General features: G+C 41.0%; 1 protein-coding gene across 1 annotated transcript; it reads left to right on the top strand.

The window, feature by feature from the left end:
* Nucleotides 1-243: 243 nt before the first annotated feature.
* MIDEAS (mitotic deacetylase associated SANT domain protein) lies at nt 244-19,697 on the top strand. Its single transcript, XM_010172299.1, has 12 exons — nt 244-1,932; nt 7,494-7,814; nt 8,813-9,158; nt 9,611-9,677; nt 12,088-12,230; nt 13,091-13,194; nt 14,579-14,654; nt 15,814-15,902; nt 16,920-17,069; nt 17,274-17,450; nt 17,841-18,040; nt 19,478-19,697. The coding sequence occupies exons 1-12, from the start codon at nt 475-477 to the stop codon at nt 19,695-19,697; spliced, it is 3,351 nt and encodes a 1,116-aa protein (XP_010170601.1). The 5' UTR covers nt 244-474.
* Nucleotides 19,698-21,383: the final 1,686 nt, after the last annotated feature.

Raw genomic sequence — 21,383 nt, forward strand, 5'->3', positions numbered from 1 at the left:
CAGAAGTCTGTGCAACTGGCAGTTGCATCATGCAAACACAGTGTGATATCTGTTTTGTGAAACCAAGTTGTTTTGTTTTACATTCTTCTAGCAGGTTAGATCTATTGTTTCATACACTTATTATCCTGATCTTCATTTCTGTGGGAAATGGGACAGACACACACATAGTGGCTTATCGCGTGAGGGTTTATATTCCAGTTATCTGTTGATGATTCATTACAATGGCTTCTCTGTTTCAGGAACTGTAACTAAGTGGACCCTACTGACCTCTGAACCACAAAGGATAAGAGTGAAAAGAAGTGGGAGAAGCACACGGAGAAAAAGGAAGTGGATGCACTTTCATCTGGACTTCTTTCCTGCCCTTTATTACTAAAACTGAATGGAAAAGAGAGTCTTCTGTGCCTTTCCTCCCCGAACCTCAGGGATGGGTGGATTGTAAATACGGCGTGTGCAGCTAGGAGAATAGACTGAACCATGAATCTTCAAGCTCAGCAAAAGTCTTCAAGCAAAAGGACTGGGAAGCGAATTGCTTATTTTAATGAGCAGGAAATAGCTGTGTCATCAAAAGAACCACAGCAGCAACTTAAGGAAGGACAGTACTATGGTCATGGAGGGAATATACCAGTCTCCCAAACTATGGAGATTTCTCACGCAGGAGGATTAACAAGTGCCCCCAACAATGTTGCTTTGATGAACTCTGTTTACAATCAAGATAGGGGAGAATCAATGATGATGTCCCAGGCAGTAACAAGTGTCAAATGGCAGAATTCACTAATGGGAAACCGATTGCCAGAGAGGGGTGACAGCCACTGGCAGTCTCCACCTTCAATGTGGAACCACAGTATGGTTTTTGGGGGTAACCCAAAAGGACCTCACTCCAATGCTGGTGCCCCGGGCTTCTTTAGCCACCCAGAAGCCCTTAAAAGAAATCAAGAGAAAGGAGTGTTTGTGTCACAGTTGGACTTGTATGGAGATGCTGTCCAGCAGATGATGTCCCAGAAGGCTCAGCTGGAACAGCAAGCCCTGGTTAGACAGCAAGCTCAAATGAATTCTTTTCATCAGATGCAGAAACAGCAGCAGCAGAGTCAAAGTCTGCCATTACAGCCTTTCCAACTTGCATTTGGTCACCAAGGCCAAAAGCAGGGTCTTCCTGAATTGTTACATGTCTTTCAAGAAGCCCCAGCTTCTTCCAGTCCAGCATTTACTGCTCAACAAAAACAGCAAGCTCTTCCCCAGCTACAACTTTTTGAAAATTTCTATCCTCAACAGCAGCAGCAGCAACAGGCTGCCACACAAGCCTTCAGTCTGCAGCAAACTACTTCCATAACACAGCCTCATGTGGCAGCTGCAGCACCTCAGCATCACATGATGGCACACCAGTTTCAGCAAACAGAGAGGAACCAGGAACTATTCAAGGCTCTAACAGAGCAGAACCAACAGACTGTGCTACCTCAGACCCAGATTCCCTTTCCAAGAAGGTCACGGAGACTCTCCAAAGAAGGTGTCCTGCTGACATCTGCAGGAGAAGCGTTGGCTTCCAAGCAGACAGAAGAACAACCTAGCAATTTATTTCTGCATCACTGGCAAACGCATCAGCAAGAGGTCCCATTACAGCAGCCGCCTGAATCACTAGCCCACAACAAAGGTAGCTATTCACACCCCAAGAGAATAGATCTGGGGCAGAAGGATGTCCTGGTCAATAACGAGCTGTGCCAGATGGAAACAGACGGGCAAGCTACAGCCCAGAATGGTAGAGATGGGGAAAAACAGGCAGCAGCAGCTGAAGAAAACGCTCAGAGAACTAATGATTTTCAGGGTGTCAGAGGTGGTGTAATCCAGAGTACACGACGGAGACGGCGTGTTTCTCAAGAAGCCAATTTGTTAACTTTGGCCCAAAAAGCTGTTGAGCTGGCTTCTCTTCAGAATGTAAAGGTAAGGTATACATGTTAACCAATATAGCACGTTTTAGACTACAAAATAGGGCTGAAATGAAAGGAATTTATGTACATATGCAGGATAGGATGGTATCTTGATGCAAGGAGTGTTGTAGTACAGCAAAGGCAGCTCTGGAGTGGTAGCATGTAAGTTCAGCTACTGTAATTCATAGATGTGGAAGAGTAGAGATCTAGTGCAGTGAAGCCACTGAGGGGCAGTTTTATTTCATTAATACTGAATGTGGTTTTAGCCAGGGCTTCAAAATAAGGATGTTTTCAGCTTAGGCCTCAAGCTCATCAGGAATTTAGAGACAAGTATAAGCAGTTCACTTGGTGTCTTTTTACCAATTTAACATTCTCTTCCTTTTATGTTAAGATTGCTGCTTACCTGCCACTTTTTTCAGTTTTAGCAGTTGAAGTATCTGAATTTTGGTATCTAAAAATTACATAATGCAATTTATATGTTCAGTATTTCCCAAATATTAAAAGCCTGAGGAAGCCTCACTTACATGAAGAACTTATACTAGGCATAACAAAGGTCTGTCTGATGTGGTATCCTGTTTCTGAGAATGACCTGCAGCGAATGTTTAGAGATTGGTAACCTGAGGACAAAGTCTGCCTGTAGACCTTCTGTAGGGCTTGATGGGGAAGAAATTTAGTGTGGGCTGATTAGGTGGTTCACTACTCTTATCCTTTTGGTATCCCATCAGTCTAAACTGTACAGTATGTATTCCATATGCCAAGATGACAGGGTTCAAAATTAACTAGCCTAGGGGGGCAAGTAGTGGGATTTTTGGAGTTTGGTGGGGATTTTTTGAGGGGGTTTTTTGGAAATTTTCTTTCAGTTGTGATTTGACTAATCTTTCATTGAGTACCTCTCATGAGAAGTAAAGATGCAGTTTTCTTTGAAGGCTTTGTTGCCAGAGGCTGATGATATATGGGTGTTAGAACATGAGCTACTTTTACCTACAGTTTTGCCTCTTGAGTTGCTGCCTAGTCAGACAACAAAGAGAAAGGAATCTTATTCTTGTTCTCATCATCATCTTTTTTTTTTTTTTTTAGTCTGTCTGTGGCCACTTTTTTCCAGTCCTTTCCTTAGAGGGATGTGCTGTTTGAGTGAAAGAACTGAATGAATAAACAGTGAGGCAAATATCCATAGCCTACTCCATCTCTTGCACAGCAGACAACAACCAGTGGCTGTTGGTCCTGTCTTCAGTCCTTTTTGTTCTAACACCAGTTGAGCAAGCAGATTTGATAGAAAACTAGTAGTAGTTAGCAGAGTGAGCTATTTGCTCATACTCTCCCAGCCATTGTATGGTTATACTGCAGGACAGCCTACAATTCAGGTTGCGGTCTGATCACCAACACTAGCAAGAAAAAGCTAATAGAGCATCTAGGAAAAGGCCCTGAGAGGCAGAGAGAAATGTTTTTTTGACAGATGCTTTTTTGTTCTTTGCAGTTATACAAGCTTAGAAGCTTCTTTGCTTCCATTATGGCACTAGCAGAACTCTTTATGTGTAGATCACTTCAAGCTTTCAGGGTGAGGTTTTGAAAGATGTTAAAATTCTTACCCGAGGTCCGGTGGATTTTACATCTTTAAGGCAGTTGGATATCATGTGAGGGAGAAAAAGAGAACATGTTTACTGGAGGAGAACGGTCTGCTTCTCTTACCCATGTCTTTCTGTTACAAACAGCCTAGAAGCCTTCTCTAGCATAGGTTATGTGAAGAGCATGTAAGGTGGCAATAGGGTTAAATTATTGATGAAAGAAGATATATTCATAATTTGAACCAGTTGTTTGAACATTTCAACCTAGGTGTGTGTACCTTATGTAAAAACAGTATTTTGAGCAGCAGTATCTATCCACATGTAGTGTCACAACTGATGCTTTGCACCAGAGCTGCTCATCAAGCTGTGCCTGCCTTTTTCAGGTGGTGCAAGCTTATTGCTGTTTACAGGCTGCAGAAAATTCTCAACTCTTAGTTTTATGGTTTCATTTCACACATAACTCATATGCAAAAATGTGGTGTAATTGGTTTTCTTTGATAGTGCAGAAAACTTTTCTTGGATCTGAAACGGTCATCTTAAGGGTGTGTGGATTTAAATATTCCTTTATAGGAGAAAGAGATTTTAGTTACTTGGCCTCTTTCCCCTGGCACTGGGCAGAGCACCAGCTGCCACATTTGAAAAAAAAAAAAAAAAAAAAAGTTTTATTTGTGGAATTACAGTTGTGGACTTGCCTCCTTGATGGTTAAGCTTCAGTTTGACTGCAGAGAGAAGCTGCATTTGCTGTTAGCAAGATGATGCAGAATGATGGCAGAAAACGCTGTAGGGGCAGGTGTTTTAAAAGGCTGGCGTGGTTTCTGGTGTGATCATAGCAGTGGCCTCAGAACAGTTCTTGCAGTTATTGCAATTGGGTTTTGTCTGTGAATTCTAAATTTTTTAGAAACCACTTGAGGGATAGACAGGATCAATGCCAAAATGACTGACGGGTTTCTGTGGGTGTCCTGGTGGACTCTAGATCACTAGTTCATCCCTCAATATTTATGCAAGGGTCTAAATGGAAGTGCAACAAGTTGTGCTTGCTGGAGTTATCCAGCAGCCCTCCTGCCCCAAGTTCTGCAATAGAGATACTGAGCTAGCTGAAAATCTGTAGAGCACTTCTACAAATGAAGGTCCTGTCCCTTGTTCAGTGGCTCCTTTCTGCTTACCTCTGAACATAATCAAACAGTTGAGAAACTACTTAGAGATCTGAAACAAATAGCTTAATTTCAAAATCAGTCATGTCCCTTCTTAGTAAACCGTAGGTATTTGTGATCTGTCATGACCAGAAAAGTTCGGTGTGGACCAGAATATCTTTAAGGATGTCTCAACTATTTATGTTAAGTTCCCAGTGGTGCCTTCTCTCTATCTCTACTACTGTTCAGGTCTCCTCCTTCCTCTTTTCTCTCAAAGGGGTCATCTCTCCCATCATCAAGGAAGAGAGCCCTTTGCTGATTACCTCCCAATCTTGAAAATAAAAGGACCGTGGTTAACCAATCATACAGCCAAAGAAATGTGACATCTTTTGTATGACTATCTGCCATAATTTCCTCCTTGTAGTCAGGAAACTAGTTCATGTCTCTTGACCTACAGAGATCTGTATAGCACACAGGAAGTATCTGAGGTTTGTAGATTGGTCAGAATTGGTGCTTGTTCACATATTCTTATTGACGTTACTTGTTTGATTGCCATTATTCTCCCAGGTACCCAGAAAATGTGCTACAGTAGTAACACATACATCAGGAGGAAAAAAAGTAATCTGATTAAAACCAAGACTCTTACTGGCAGTGGTCTAAATCATGTCATATGAATGCACTGCTCTGAACAGTGGTGCAAAACTATGGTGGATCTCATTGCCGAAAGAAGACCCCAGAGCTATCCCAGATGTTTAGGTAGGCTTCAGTAATACAGTGATAACAGCATAAATTGCCCTGATGAGTGGAGGCCCATTTATAGCAGCATGAAGCCATATATGAGCTGCTTCTTCAGGTATGGGCAGGACTAGTGGAAGTAGGTATCTGTTTCCAGATGACCTGTTCATGTTTCAAAAGGCATCCTTGTTAGTCTCTCTTTCCTGAAGCAGTGGAGGGAGGCTGCAAAAAATTACAAGAACCTCTTACTAGCTAGAGGTAGTGGTTCCTAGTGACATATCTGTCAGCATGATGGAAGCCCTCTAAATCCAAAATTAGTAGTCTCATGGGAAAGTACAAGTCCATATCACCAGCCTGTAGTAAAGGAACATCCTTAGAGCTCGTTAGTTCCCCCTACAATGCAATTTGGGGCAGCTGATGCCAATTTTGACTTTTCAATTGTGTTTTTCATCATTGTGTGGTGGGGGCAGATATCTCCTTTCTCTCTGAAGAAGCAGTCAGACTTCTGAACTGCAGTGTCACTTATGAGATAAACCTTTCTGTGGACATTTAGCCTTACTCTAATAAAAGGTCTTGGAAAGAGGCAGTATTAAATCTTCTTGAAATTATTTTATTTGCTTAAGCTTGGCACTTTTTTTGAAGGTTTGGTGTATCAGAGTGGACCTGTTTGCTCTTGAAAGCAACAAAAATTACCAGGATTGTAATTGGCAGAGAGACCAGAGCACTGACTCTGGGGTCTTGACTAATGCATCTTGTGACAATAGAGCTTCCTTCAATATAAATACAATATCAAAGTGGGACTTCAGTCTAGTGCCCTTTTAGCTATCATGGGTTGATTCTTCATGGCCAGCTGGAGCATGTTCTCTTGCTCATCAGTGAAGCTGGCTTTCTTAATCTATGACCACAGTGGAACGACTGGGGGATGTCAGAGTTCTTATGACAGAACCTGCTTATGCTGACTTTTTAATCAGCAATGGGTATTCTTAATGGCACACAATAGATTCTTTTTGAGGACTTCGGTAAACCTCTGCAAAATTTTAGAAGTCCAGGTTGGAGGCCTCGTATCATACGTGAGAGATAATATGTGTTAGTTTCCACCTATAAAACACAATTGTTCAGGTAGATTCCTCAGTAGATGGTGGCTCTGGTGGAGGATGAGTCTGCATACCTAATCCTATCTAAAAGCTTTCCAAACAGAGCTGTAAGTCAGAGAGAAGTTCTGAAACACCAAAAGGAGCATCTTGTACCGCTTCTAGATTGCACTTCATCAGAGCTTAATATGACCTTTTACATCCCTGAGGAGAGGTGGTTTTGAAAGTTGTACTTTTAACGTCTGGCTTCTAAATGAGCTGGCAGCTGCTTTTGAATTGAGAGTCGCATGAACGTGTGGATTTGCAGGACTAGAAATCAATGATCTAACAGTACCTGAAGCCATTTGGTGTTACAGTATCCATGTGTTTATTCAGTAACTCATCTTCCATTCCCATCTTGGAGCTCAATTTTCTAGGGTTTTCATGAAGAAAAGAAAGCAGAGACGTGGAAGCTGTAAGTAATACCAATGCAAAAAGTGCCAACTTGCAGTTATGCCTTGTTGATTCTGCTGAGCAGAAGTCCTTCAGGCTCAAGACTGGTTAGACAGCAAACCTCAAAGGCTCTAGTTATAAGGAAAGTTGCTTTTGTCATGTAAATCAGAAAATATGCAGCAAAAAGCTAGCTCTGTTTTTTGTATGAGAGATTTAATTAAGATTATCATGGTTCAGTCCTCCCTGGAACTCAAGTCCAATATTTGAAATTAATAACCTGCAGCTTATAATCATTATTAAAACTGAAGAACCTTTGTTGGAAGTTATATGGTAGAGCACAAATTCACCTGGAAAATAAAATGTCTAACCATAGGTAGTGAAATGATAGTTAAGAATGATGTATACAAATATCCTAGCATTTGAGACTTCAGGCAATCCTCAAGTCATTCTAAGAAATTTTGGTAACACTTTTGTGAACTATTCTTTTTCCTCCAATACCACTTTTCTAATCCATTTCAACTTGCAAATTGCATTGAGAAACTTGATATATACTGAAAGTGAGATACCATCTGATTTATTTTGTAAGTACTACAGAACTTTTAAGGAATCTATTTTTCTTTTCAGGAACTGGATACTTCAGAAGAGAAGAAGAGTGTGCTGATAGCAGCTCCAGAACCTACAGCTGCAAAAAGTGTTGTGGAATTTGCCGGTTCTTCAACAACTCCCAAAAGACCCCGGGAGGATAACAGCCTTGTGCCACTTATCATTCCTGTGTCTGTGCCAGTGAGAAAAATTGACTTGCAGAGCCTTGGAAAGGAAAAGTCTGAGGATGGAAAGCCTCAGAGAGGCCAAACAAATGATCGAGCTCCTTGTGAACGCAAGCCTTCAGTGATAGTCACTCGGAGGCGATCTAATCGTAATACTAACATGGAAACCTCAAATCAGGTATGGATAGACGAAGAAACCAAAGATGAGCCAAATCTGTTAGATTGAATTACATAGTTTTTATCCATAAGCTTTTATTTTAAAGTAGTTTGATCTCAAGGCTTGAACTTTGAATGGATGTAGTCTGGGGACTGTGGGGTTTTTTCATCATAATATTGCCATATGTTTGGACATCACAGGCTTTTCATCACCTACAGCTAATGCTAGTGCAGCTAAGCAATGTCCCACTAATAAACAGTGAATAAAGCCGGATGGTCAGTAACACTAGAATAAATTGTCTGAGTAAAGAGTGTTTTCTCCATATATATATATAGATAGATAGATAGATAATAATAAACTGTGAATAGTGCACAAATGTATATGAATAAAATCCAAAGTGAAGATTTATTCCTATGGCATTGAAATCTCTTACTGAGATTCTGAAGGTCAGTATTTGAGTGTTCCACCTCAGTGTGGTGCTGTTGAGTGGGTTCTTTGTTTTTGTTGTGTTGTGATGTTTTTGTGGGGGGTTTTGTTGTTTTTGTTTTTATTTTGGGTTTTTTTGTCTCTTTTGTTCAGAAGTACAATCAGATACCAGAGAAATGGCAGGCATCTAAGGAGGTTTCTCTGCATTTAAATGCTTGATCATCTAAGACAATATAGCTATACTGTCTTCTGTTAATGTTATTTGGTGTTACCCTGTATCTGTACTAGGGTTCTGTTATACTTTTATGTCCTCTTTTAAAGCTACCATGAGGTACATTTCTAACCAAAGGTTGGACCAGACATATGTGTAGTTCTTGTAAAATATGACATCATAAGCACTCAGAGCTAGCGTTACTAGTTCCTGTGTCCATTGCATTCCCCATCTTCTTCCTTCCTCTTTAAAAACCCTTTGTGTTAATCGTTGAGACACCCTCCAACTGCCCTAACCAGATTTTGAGCTGCCATCTCACTGAAGTTTTTGAAATGACCTGAGGTTTTAAAATGAAATTAAGTATGTATTTTTTTTCTAATAGCACGAAGATACTGTTCCAAAGGATGAAGCAGAGGGCTTTGCCCGGAAACCAAAGCAGCGGCCAAGACCCGAGCCACTCTTCATACCACCAAAAGCTGGCACCTTTATTGCACCACCTGTTTATTCTAACATTACTCCATATCAGAGCCATTTACGGTCACCTGTCCGTCTGGCAGATCATCCTTCAGATAGGAACTTTGAGCTACCTCCTTACACTCCTCCACCAATTCTTAGTCCAGTGAGAGAAGGATCTGGGCTATATTTTAATGCTATCCTCTCTTCAAGTGGTCATTCGGTTCCACCTCCAATGACTCCTAAGAGTGCTCATAGAACTCTGCTTAGATCAAGTAAGTTCCACTTTTTCCTTCCTTTCTTGCCTAATTTAGGATTAGGAACTGTGGAGTAATAGAAGGAAGATCATTACTTTAGGAGTGTGTTTATGTGGAACTGGGGCTTCTTCATGATGATCTGGGTAGGAAATGCAGTGTTGTTTCCATCTGGGCGTGCATGTTAAGATGCATTCACAAGTAATCTGCAACACCCCCTACTGACGTTCTTGGGAATGGAAAAGTCAGTTCCTCCTCTATAATAGATTGTCATTATCTTCAACTGAGGGAAAAGTAAATAATTATTAAAGATGTAGATGGTGATTGGAAGGTCATTGGTCATCTTAAACTCCTTTAGCGTATGGGTACCTTTTTTGAGAGATGGATAGCTGTGGTAGATTTACAAGCTGTGTGAAGAATGTATCTCAAATGCAAAAATGAGCTCTCTAAGCAGTTCTTTCTTTTCCTTGCAGATAGTTCAGAAGTTACTCCTCCTGTTCTTATGGTAGTGGGGGAAGCCACCCCAGTCAGCATTGAACCGTAAGTACCCAGTAGATTCTTAGCCTGGTAGTAAATGTGCTGCTTTTCTTCTTCCTAAACCTTCAAGGTGCTGCTCCATGTACAGTTGATGTATTTCTTGGAAACATTAATGGTGTTCCTATTAGTGACTCAAAGTATAAATTGTCTTTATTAAAAATTACTCCATATGATAAATAATCCTTGTTTGGGAAAATGTACCTTGTAATTCTGGTAATGTTAATGGCTTTCTATTACTGCTCATCTGTCTCTTGGCTGAAATACTATTGGTTAGCTAAAGGTGAATCTTTCCTGTTTTGTGGTATACAGACACTTCTTTATATGCTGTATGTTTGGTTTAGATTGGGGAAATAATGCTCCTTTAAAGGAAGGCCAGAACATAGTATGGAAAAACAGAGTTAGCTTTCACATGGACTGGTCAGATTGCAAGTTATTTATGTGGTGTGTATTAGCTGCAGCACCACTGTGAACACACCTTTGCTCCCTCCTGGGCTAGCTCAGTCTTAAAGCACTACATCCAGTTGCATACAGCTTGTGTGGCTTGAGCTAACAAGCCTCATTAGTCTTTTTAGCTAGCTGTGTGCTGGGAAAGCTCAGAGAAATGTGGACCCAGCAGCGCTAAGGAACAAAGTTTAGAAATAGGAAGCTTAGGCTTGGTGCCAGTCCTGCTAAACCTGAGCAGAGTAGCAAATATCTCTTCATAGCCATTGCAAACCCTCTGGGAGTGTTATCAGCTCAAGTTCAGTGCTGTTGAACTACAGCAAGGTAGTTCCAATTCATTATTAAACCTAGGCTAATGAGCTCCTGCGAAATCTAAACATGGAGATGCATGGCATGGAAACACCCACATGGCTCTGCATTGCTGACTCTCTGCAATTGGGAATCTCTGCAGTGTGACCCCTAATATTTGAGATATTTAACTCAAACTCTGTCCAAATAAATACCAGGCTTCTTTTACTACTTCTAAAATCGTTTGTATTTTAAAAATTAACTGGTGCATTTGCTGCCACTTTTTTTTTTTCCCCCCCCTTGCCCCTTTTCCATTCCGCCTTCCTGTTTGAAGCTGTTTTCTGCACTTTTGGCAGCACGTTGTCCTGAGCAAATGTTGCAAATGTGAACGAACCCAGATTATTCTTGTCGCCTTTGCAAAGCCCTTCCAGGCTGAGCCCATTCGTAGAAATAAGGACATTTGGTGTTTTAAAAATCTGTTTTGAAATGGCTTAATTAGTCTTTTTGTTGTTGGTTAATTTCATACCAGTCCAGGGGAATTTATTCTTGAACAGATTTGTTTGTTTGCTTGTTTCCCCTCAGGTCTTGATCTTTGACATCTTTATCCTGCAATTGTCTTTGGCTGTTGTGTCAAGTGGTTTAAATTGACAAACTTCATGACATAAAGTTAGCTGCCATTTTAGTCATTTGTGAAAATCTTCAAATTTGTTGCTGGAAATTTCAAACCATAGTAACTTAGTAATGCAAGTTCATTTCCTGTTGCCAAAAGGGAATTATATGCAAAGAGTTGTCTTGCTATCATCTTAAGTCTAACTGAACAGGTGCTTAGGCAAGTAGATAGATTTAACTTTTAACCAAGATAAATTAACAAACTGGTGTCCTTCTGTGTTGTCAAATTAATCAGTTTGCTGCTGTGAAGCTAGTTTGTGCAGCACTGTTGTGGTCAGTTATGCAGACATATCTTCTATAAATGAATTATGGCAGGAAGCTGCTTTTTTAAGGAAAAAAAAAAAAGTTTATTTTGACTTTAATTTGACTCTTGTCAGAAGTTCACTATAAGTTGTGATTACCCGATATTGTGTTCTTAACTGCATGTGCTTTGCCAGACCTTCTCCTAATGCTCCTCAAAAGATCATTTCATTGTAAAGATTTGGAATAGGAAATGTGATAATGAAGCTTAATTCTTCTATTTGTGAAGTAGTACAAACTTTGAGATTGATCCTGCTTTGAATGAGGAGTTGGACCAAATAGTCTCCAAAAGTCTTTTTCAACCTAATGCTATGATTCTGTAGTTATGGCTGGCAAAACATTAATACTAAAACAGTCTTTACCCATCTTATGCGTGAGGAGGAGGCTTGCCATAAGAGAAGTCCATGTGACAGCCTCTCAAAAAGTGATGATTATTGAAAGGTAATAACTGTTCTTTGAGCAGTTATTAGGGGATTGTAATTTAAATACATTTCAACCATTGTTGATAAGATAATGGAAACTGGTAATGGATGTAAAACCTCTCACCTTTTGAGTCATGCTTATTAATGTAACTTACAACACCTGAAAGCTGTTCGTGTTATAAGCAAGAGCCTGCTGCCTTTCAGTTTCTTAGTAATTAGTGCTTTTAGCAGAGGTGGAGACTTTCTGGATATTGTAAAGGGGGCCTGATGATTACATGTTACCTTTTCTGCAGGCGAATAAATGTAGGAACTCGCTTTCAAGCAGAAATCCCATCACTCCAAGACAGATCTCTGGCAGCAGTAGATGAACATAAAGCAGAGCTGGTGTGGCAGCCGTGGGGTGACCTGGAAACCAACAAAGTCACCCAAGAGAATGGTAAGAACATGGCTGATAAATAGGACTGAATTGTCACACTTGTAGGGGTAACCACATATTTGCTGTAGGCATAACTTTAAATCTCTCAAAGCTGCCAGTTGAGTGACGTGTCTGAGTGGTCTTGAAAACAGTTTTAGGAGTAAAAACTTGTTTATCAGGTTGTGTGTGGTGGGTGGGAGGTTGATAAGATTGGTTTTTTTAATTGAGATAAACTGGGACCATTTGTAACTGGTCAGGCAAAGAGCAGCCTTTTGCTCAGTGAAGCTTCCTCATCTTTGTTAATGTTTGAACACCACATGCACTTAACTTCTGTATTTTCAACAAATGTTCTAGACATAATAGTATTTTGAAAAAATCAAATTGTAGACGGAAGTCAGGATGAGGAAGCAGGAGTTGTGGCAGCTAGTAGCAGATTTGGGGAGCTGTCTGCTCTTGGTGCACGTGGGTTGTGGCATGTATAAATGCTGAAGTGAAGAGGAAGTGGGCAGGCTTGGAAGAAATCTTTCTGATGAGAGAGAAAAAAGGGTATTGTGAAATGGAAATCACAATGTAAGGGGGGATTCAGGAAACCTCTGAGGTGAAAGGAGACAAGAAGACATTATAAGAAGGAGGAGGTTTGCAAGAAACTCCATGCGTAAATAGTGCTGTATGCAGAGGAATGTGCGACCTTGCGGTCTAATGAGTTCTTGTGGCCAAATTTGACACAGTTAAATTTGCAAGGACATTCAACTTCTCTGAGAGTTTTACTTTCTGTTATGTCAACCCCTGCTTCAAAAGAGCTAATGAATTATATCAATCCTGTAGGAAACTCCATTTTAATCTTCTTATCTGAAATTTTTTTGGTACCTCTCTGGAAACAGTGGAAAACCTGCTAGCTGCTGCCTGTTCAAGCATTTTTCCTGGGGCTGGAACCAACCAGGAGCTGGCACTACATTTCTTACATGAAGCAAAGGGAAGCATTCTGGTGAGTCTTCCCAGCTTTCCACCTTGATATGGTCAAAGATGTTAATGAAGGCCAGATAACCTGTCACTTGGAGAGGAGAGCCTTGCAAATTCTTTCCTATGCATCTGGCTCCCACTGTTTAGTGTCCCTTGGATGTCCCTGAAGTGGGTTATGCCTGATGTACAGCACCATGTTCACTCACTATCTTGCATATTTCCAACTTTGACATGTTTGGCTTTGTAACAGACTGACAGTCTGCCAGAGCAAGTGAGCTGAGACTGCTAAATTAATCTTAAATGTCTTCCAGGGAAGATGACCATGTTGGAAGGAAAAATAAGAGGCTGGGACTGAAGCTGAGACAAAGTGCAGTGTCTTGTTCCTCTTACTTTTGGCAGATCCGTTTAAATTCTCTGTGCATGTCTATAGAATGGCTGTGCTGCTAATTTTGTATCAGTATTGTAAGACGTGCTACACTTTCATAAATGCCCTTTGACACCCCGGTAGGTAATATCAAAGAGCAGAGCATATGGCACAGGGTTCTCATCCTTTTATAGTTCTCTGATTGATTTAACCTGGCATGAATCAGCCCTGTGGTCAGGACTATCCCAAGCTTTTGCCTGGCCGCTTGTTTCCTGTCCTCTGTAGTGCACCAGCACTGAGACTTGTGAGAAGGTATTGACCTGCGTTAAAGAAGAGAACAAATAAAAATTAATTTTTATGTTATGTGTTAGGTTTCTGCTAGGTAAGTTCCCAGAACCAGCCCACCATTGTGAATGCTGTTGGTGGTATTATGGAGGAGCAGGGCTGCCCCTGGCAGCAAGAGCTCACTGTTAAGGTGGTTTAAATTGCTAATGGAAGCATGACTCCATTCTCTCCTTCCTGCTAACTTTGAAAGCACTTCCAGTTTAAATGCAAAGTAAAAAGCAGCCTGAGAGGGTTTTTTTTTGTGTGTGTGTAATCTCTCAGTCACATGACTGCTGTGTTTTATTTTGAAATATTGCTTATTTAAGTGAGATAAGATGACAATGACTTGGATGTTTAAGACAGATCTCATTTAGGGCAGTGTTTTTGGATGTGGGTATATAACTTAGGCCTTCAGTAAATGAGAGGAAACTGCTTCATGGTCTCTGTCTGTGGAATTGACTCTCTCCCAGTACTGTGATGGTTGTGTTGGAAAGTGTCAGTTTGCAGAGATGTGGAGAGGGGCCGAGAGCTTACCACTTGCCTGTGGTACCCAAGACTCAGCAGGTGGTCAAGAATGTAATTTTAAAGTTGTCCCAAATGTTAAACTGTACTATGATTCTTTTCAGTTAGCTTACCAGAAAGGAGAGGATTAACAATTGCCTGAATTTTGTTTTAAGTATCCCAAACATTAAATTAGCTATTTTATTTGTGTTTATCTTAGGGAGCTTTGACCAAACTGCTATTGAAGAGGCCAGTACGATCGCCTACCCACCCTTTGGCAGATTATCACTACACAGGTTTGTTAACCAGAATAACTGTAGTGCCTGTCTATAATAAAGGAATTTTTCTATCCTTTTCCGCTCTTTTGGGGAACTCTGTAATGTTGCAATAAGATTAAAAGACTGCTTTTCTCTCTGGTAAATCAAAGGATGGCTTGCCAGGAGTTTTTCCTGTGCAAATTATGACACTTAGAACGTAAGAAAGACTGCATCCCTCAGAATGTGTGCATGTGTGTGTGTTCTTATTTCCTTTAAGGGGAAAAGGGAATGTGATCCCTTACACTAATCCACAGAGAATGCAGAAAGACAGCTAGTGCATACAAGAAAAGCTGTGGTAACCTCAGAACCACAGCCCCTTTGGCATGAATTTCCAGGACGAAGTTAAGAGGAGGTTTTATGGGAAGAATTTTCAAGCTTGCTGAAGAAAGCTCAGCCAACTATTGATGCCAGTCAATGTTTCTGCAAAATTTAAATGCCGTGAGCTGCCTTTGTAGTCTTGTACCTAATTAGAAAATAGTCAGCTGTATGACATTGACTTCAGTGATCTAGAGAGACTGTACCCACCTGAAAGACCTGATGTAAGCTGGTAGAGATACATCTAATAGCTGTCACCACAAAGCATAGAAATTATATTTCTTCATTATTACACGCTCCTACTATAATGATTGGGAAATAGGACTTGAGTAATATCTGTGAGGCAGGAGGAGATTCCAAAATGTGTTTGTTATTAGAGGCAAGGGTGCTAGGATAGTAGGAATATTTGAGATGTAATAAATTGTCAAGTACAGTGGATTGCTGGTGAAAGAGCAATCCTGTTCTCCTGCCACACCATTTCCCTGTATAAAATCTAGTGACTGGGCCACTACAAATTGTGTTTATTCACCTTGCTGTTTTGTTGGAAAACATCTTAATTCATCCAATTGACTGGTTTTTGCAAGCTGAACTGAGTTAACCTGTGGTGATGAGTACTAGATGTAACACACAGTGATGAGAGGAGGGCCGAAGTGGAGCGGTAGGGGAGGGGTTAACAGCAGGCTGCAGTTATGCTGGATTAGGTGTGGTGAGAGACCATGTGTATATTGGTCTTATTTAAGATGAAGGTGAAGAAAAAGTGCGTAGAAGGATAAACATTTGAAATTGCAAAGGCTTCAGTTACAACTTTTTTTTTTTTCTACAGGATCAGACAAGTGGAAAGTTGCTGAAAAAAAACTTTTCAACAAAGGCATTGCAATCTACAAGAAAGACTTTTTCTTGGTCCAAAAGCTTGTAAGTTACTTTTTCTTTTAAATGAAAACAATGATACATTTTTACATGTTTGTTGAGCATTTAATACAGGGAGTTCAATCTTGATTTTTCTGAAACCTCAGTATTAAGCATTAAGTCCTGCACTCAAAAGATTTCAGGGAAATTTTATCATCCAGCATGGCATAAAATCTCACTAGATAGCTAGAACAATAGTGTTTGTTTTGCTGTTGTTGTTTACTTAAGCCTTGTACTTACTGCATTAACGTCCATTTTTTCCATGCTGAAGATATCACTTCTACAAGGCATATTTATAGAGTGCTGGTAATGTTTCACTACGGTTTAAATGACTTGCTTATAAAACTAAATAGAAACACATCCTTGCTACTGATAAAAAGGACCAAAGAAGGACATGTGAATGATGCACCCTTTAGGATCTCTCCAGTTTTCTGTGATAATAAGTTGTGAAATCCCAGAAGCTAAGAATATATTCCAAAACTTCCATAAAAATCACTGATAGAGAATGTGTAGACAGTCTCAGGTCTGTACTGATAATTGTCTACCACCATATGTGTATGAAATGCATGTGGCCAAAATGGGAAAGGGCTGCAAACCTTCCTTTCCATTTTTGGATTGGTATTCTGGTCTGGTCTTCTCTGAAGTGCTGCTGGAAAATAAAGCTCCCCCATAAAACTGAAAGGCTGCTCTCAAGGCAGACAGCTCAATTGGAACATTTTGGAGGCTAAGAGCTGTATTAAGTTTACAAAGTGCCAGATTCTGTCACCTTTACATTGACCAGCTTTTCTTTGGAAAGTTAGTCCTGTAGTTCTCGGTGAACAGTGGCAATAGGGGATGAATTGTGGGATGGGCCATATTGAAGAATATAACACAGAAAAGAAGGCTTTAACAGCAGTTGTGGTGGAATGGACACTACTGAGGAAAGAAAAATAGAAAGTTTATTTATTGCACCTTTAATAATTATTTATAAGGCTTCTTAAAATCATGTAATCCATTGGACTTTTTATGCTCTTTAAACACCAGATAAAAACCAAAACAGTGGCTCAGTGTGTGGAATTCTACTACACATATAAGAAACAAGTTAAAATTGGTCGGAATGGGACCTTAATCTTTGGGGACATTGATGCTGCTAATGAGAAATCTGTGAAAGATGAAGCTGAAGTTGACATCAAGGTAATTTCCTAACTTTTTCTCACCTCTTTTGTGCTGTGGTGTGAAGTCTGATTTTGTGTGTTGTCTCATTTACTGGTAAGATCAAAAGCAGAAATGATCTAGCCAGTGTGGAGGAGTCCAGACTCAAAAACTTGTGTCCTCTGTCACGTAATGATATTTACTTACAGACACCAAAATTAACAGTTCCTTTATCTTCTGGTGAAGAGTTCCCATAGGTTTGCACGTGTTCTTCCTCCCAGAAGGGATATTTACAGTGAAGAAGAAGGGCATGTGGAGGAGGAGGAAGAGGAGGAAGAAGAGGAGGCAGAGGAAGAGTTGGATAACAGAAAGAAGAACACAGTTCCTCTCAGAGATGAACAGACACTACAAGATGGTGTAATAGTGAGTGTGCAATGTGGATGTTGTGCTTTCTATGACACCTTCACTCTGCAAATAGTTTAGAAAATACCAGGTGGACAGTCTAGATGTAAAAAGTTTCCACCTCTGACTTCTCCCAGAGCAAGAGACTGGGCTGAGGTAGCCTAGAGTATTACTAGCAACCAGACTGTGGGAGAACTGGGATGAATAAGGGGGAAAAAACCCAATACAATTATTTGTGGTTGGTGCACACATAGGACCATGATGAGAAATGTCCTGAAAATATCCTAAAGACTTTCTCACTAAATAAAACCTTGGTCTGGAATAAATGAAGCACAGAAGCTCAGTTATTGTTTTCCTTCTGATGGTGGGTTTAAGTTTCAGTTTGCTTTAACTGTTCCCCTCTCTCCAAAGGCCAATGATGCTGATACCAGGAGTCAAGAGTCAACTGTTACAGGCAGAATTGGAAGGAAACCAAGGGAGACAACAGTGAAGCCTCGAAAGCCTATTACTGCTCCAGTGCAGAGGAGGAGACGGAAACAGAAGATAAAATCAGATGCTACAAGTAAAACTCAGAACACAGAAAACACATTTCCATGTAAAAAATGTGGCAGGTAAGAGCAACTCAGCTTCCAGCAGTAGTCACAGAATCGCAGTAGGGCATCTACTGTGGAAGCTTCTTCTCAAATGAGCTTTTCTTCTATCTATTTAGGCCATAGTCACTGGCAATAATTTTAGAGACTTATTACCCCACTAATACTAGCAGATTAGCAAGTTTTACATATATTGATATTAAGATACTACTACTACTTGGATAATCACCTGCTGCTGACTGCTTTTCCTCAAATGGAATGAGACACCACCTGCATTTCAACTGTGTGTGGTATTTGGTGTTAAGCTGCACTTTCAAACAGCTGCTGTATTGCCCCTCTGTAATGCCTACATCTTTATGAGTAATTTCTGTATATTGGGTAGATCGCATATTAAGAACATGGTATAGATCTACTTATGAACAGTGGCATAGAAATACAAGACACGACCATTATTATAGCAGCAGATATTAGGCCAGTGGGCACACAGTTCATCTCGTTAAACATGCACCCACCTTTTGTGCCTGTAAAATATATTTGTCTTTCCTCACACGGTTTTAGTAATTTTTTTTAGGTTTGTTGCAAAAAGATTCATAAATGTCAAGAAAATTAAGTTCCCTACATAAATTGCTTAATCTTAAAACAATAGAGTTTTGCAATACCAGTGGTTATCCCTTTACTGAAAAAAGGCACCAAGCCAGGGGACAGCAAGAAAATGCAGTCTCCATCTAGTTATATCACCAGGGATGTTGACAGATTCTTGCTGTGGCTGGGACTTGGCTGGTCCTGCCAAGGTGCCCTGTTCCTGTGCCCTCAAGGAGCATGTGGCATTGGAAGGGGCAGTGCTGTGAGAAGTCAGGCAGTTAGGATTTGGTCCTGGCCACTGACAAAAGAGAAGTAGGCGAGGATTTTTAATGGTGTCAAGCTTGTCTTGTGACATTTGATGTCAAATCCAAACAGTTAATAGTGAAAGATGGAGGGATAGACCGTAGAAGTGCAAAGTTAGGAGGAAGCAGCTCAAGTGCTGTGTGGACAAGGGTCGGGGAGTGCCATCTGGCCATTTTTCACCTCTATGTTCATTGTATTGTTGCAGCATAGGGGAAATGCCTAAAAACCGGGGCCTTGTTGTGTTAAGCAGCATGTGCATATTTTAGATATGCTGCCCCTCTGAATTTAGAAAATTTAAAAGCTTAATGAGAGACAGGTAAGAGGAAATGGCTGTATTAAAAAACGAAGCAAGTGGTTTGAGGATGCTCAGGATCTCCTGCTAGCACTCTGCCTAGTGCTGGCACACGCTGAGTCAGAAGTGATGTTTGCTGTAGGTGTTCTCTTGCAGTGCCAACCCAAGTTCCTGTGCCAAAGCTCACAAACTTGAGGCTGGAGCAGCAGAAGCTCTTTTGGGAAATTAATGACAGAGGCTGTAGGAGAGACCGATGCTAACATACATGTGTGCTTCCTCAGGGTGTTCTACAAGGTGAAGAGCCGCAGTGCTCACATGAAAAGCCACGCAGAGCAAGAGAAGAAGGCAGCTGCACTGAAGCAGAGAGAGAGAGAGGCGGCGGCAGCAGTGGCAGCAGCAGCGGCAGCCCACAGCCAGGCCCGGCAGGAAGAGAGCAGTGAGAGTGGGAGCAGCAGCAGTGGAAGCAGCAGTGCAAGCTCAGATGAAGATGGAGAAATATAGCAGCAGACCAGAAGTGGAGGGAGTAGCAAGGCTGGACCCAACCTCCCTCTTGGTGGTCTCGCTTTTTAGCTTGCACTTTTCTTACCTGAACCATCAGGTCTCGGTTTCAGTGCTGCCGTTTCCTCATGCCACGTGTTCCACTTCACCTTGCCAGTACTGACCAAGCCAGAGTGATGGATGAAAAGATTTGTTTCAACTTGGATTTTTTTTTTTTTTTTTTAAACAAATAAGATTTCTATTCTATTTATAATTATACCTGAGGTACATAATAGAACAATCTCACCTGCAGTGGAAGTAAGTTCTCTCTTGGGTCAGTCAGACCTTTATTTTTGTGCTTATCAGGATTCATAGTAACAGGACTCTTGGATATAGACTTTCCAGACCGGAGCAAGAAAATGATGCTTTCCTTTGAGCTAACTGTATCCAGTTACTGTGACAGTGGTGATTTCTAGATGTTTCCTTTCTCAGCAAGTTCTCCTTCCTGTTACACTTTCCTGCCTTTCTTTCTGAGCATTTATTCAGGCAGCCAACCAGTTTTGTGGAAAGATGGTGTGCGCTTTTGGCCTCTGCTTCACAAAAATGAAAAGTGGGATGAGCAAGACATTCTTCTTCCTTTTGAGAAGAAGTTTTATCTTTCAGAAGGAAGCCTGAGGTGGTTTCTTTTATGCCATTAAGAATGCAGCAGTGGATATAAAAATATCCTCTGGGATTAGTGTAGCCCCAGGCCTTGCAGGTTGTCTCATCTTGGAAAATAAAATAGTTTGCCTTTGATTAACTTAATGGAAAGTAGTCTGGGCTTCACGAGTGCAATTTGAATTGAAAACTGTTGGTTTTGACTTTGCGTAAATGGGTGCAAGTTTGTTTAGTGAAAGTGAACCAAGACCTTCTTGTGCACTGGACTGTGTGCACCTCAGAGATTGGGAGGAAGGGACTCATCTCTAGCAGTGTCCTTAAACTCCTCTGTGAATGGCTTTTACCTCTCAACACATCCACTTCTTTCTTGTGGCAGCCCTCATTTATACCTTGAAATTGCCATCATCGAGAGCTTGTATGGTAGAGCCCTAGTTTCTCAAACACTTCCTATCAGACAGTATGTACATGCAGAAGGAGCTTGTCACTTATTTCCACACTGGTGGCTGGATGGCCCTGCCTGCTGGGTTGTCCTGCTGTGAGCTTTGCTCTTTGCTGAAAGGCTGACTCTTCCTTCAGAACTGACACATGCTAATAGCCAAAAACTAGTCACCAAAACCCTGCTGGTGAAAGAGAGTTAAGTGATCCAGGTGACATAGATGTTAGATTTGCACAGGATTGTTCTGTACATCTGTATAGCCCACATTTATCATTATTTCATAAAGATGTAAAGAGTTGGATCACTTGCTTGTGCTTCATGGCCGGTCAGTCCCAGCCCCGTGCTCCCGCTGCCCAGCTCCCTCCCTCCAGCCAGTGCTTTGAAGCAGCGCTGATCCCCGGCTCCCAGGGTGCTGGCACTGTGGCAAATCGCCTGTGTGCTGCTCCGCTGGTGCAATACTGAAGGAGCCGATCGCTCCTGCATTCCCAAGCCGAGATCCAGGGGGTGTCGCTGTATCTGAACTACAGAGTGTTCCTGACTGGCTGGGGGTTTTTTGTTTGGGTTTTTTGTTTGTCTGTTTGTTTGTTTACATCTTGACCCTTCAAGCTACTAGATAA

Source organism: Antrostomus carolinensis, unplaced genomic scaffold (genome assembly GCF_000700745.2).
Source record: "Antrostomus carolinensis isolate BGI_N321 unplaced genomic scaffold, ASM70074v2 scaffold33647, whole genome shotgun sequence".
NCBI lineage: Eukaryota > Metazoa > Chordata > Aves > Caprimulgiformes > Caprimulgidae > Antrostomus > Antrostomus carolinensis.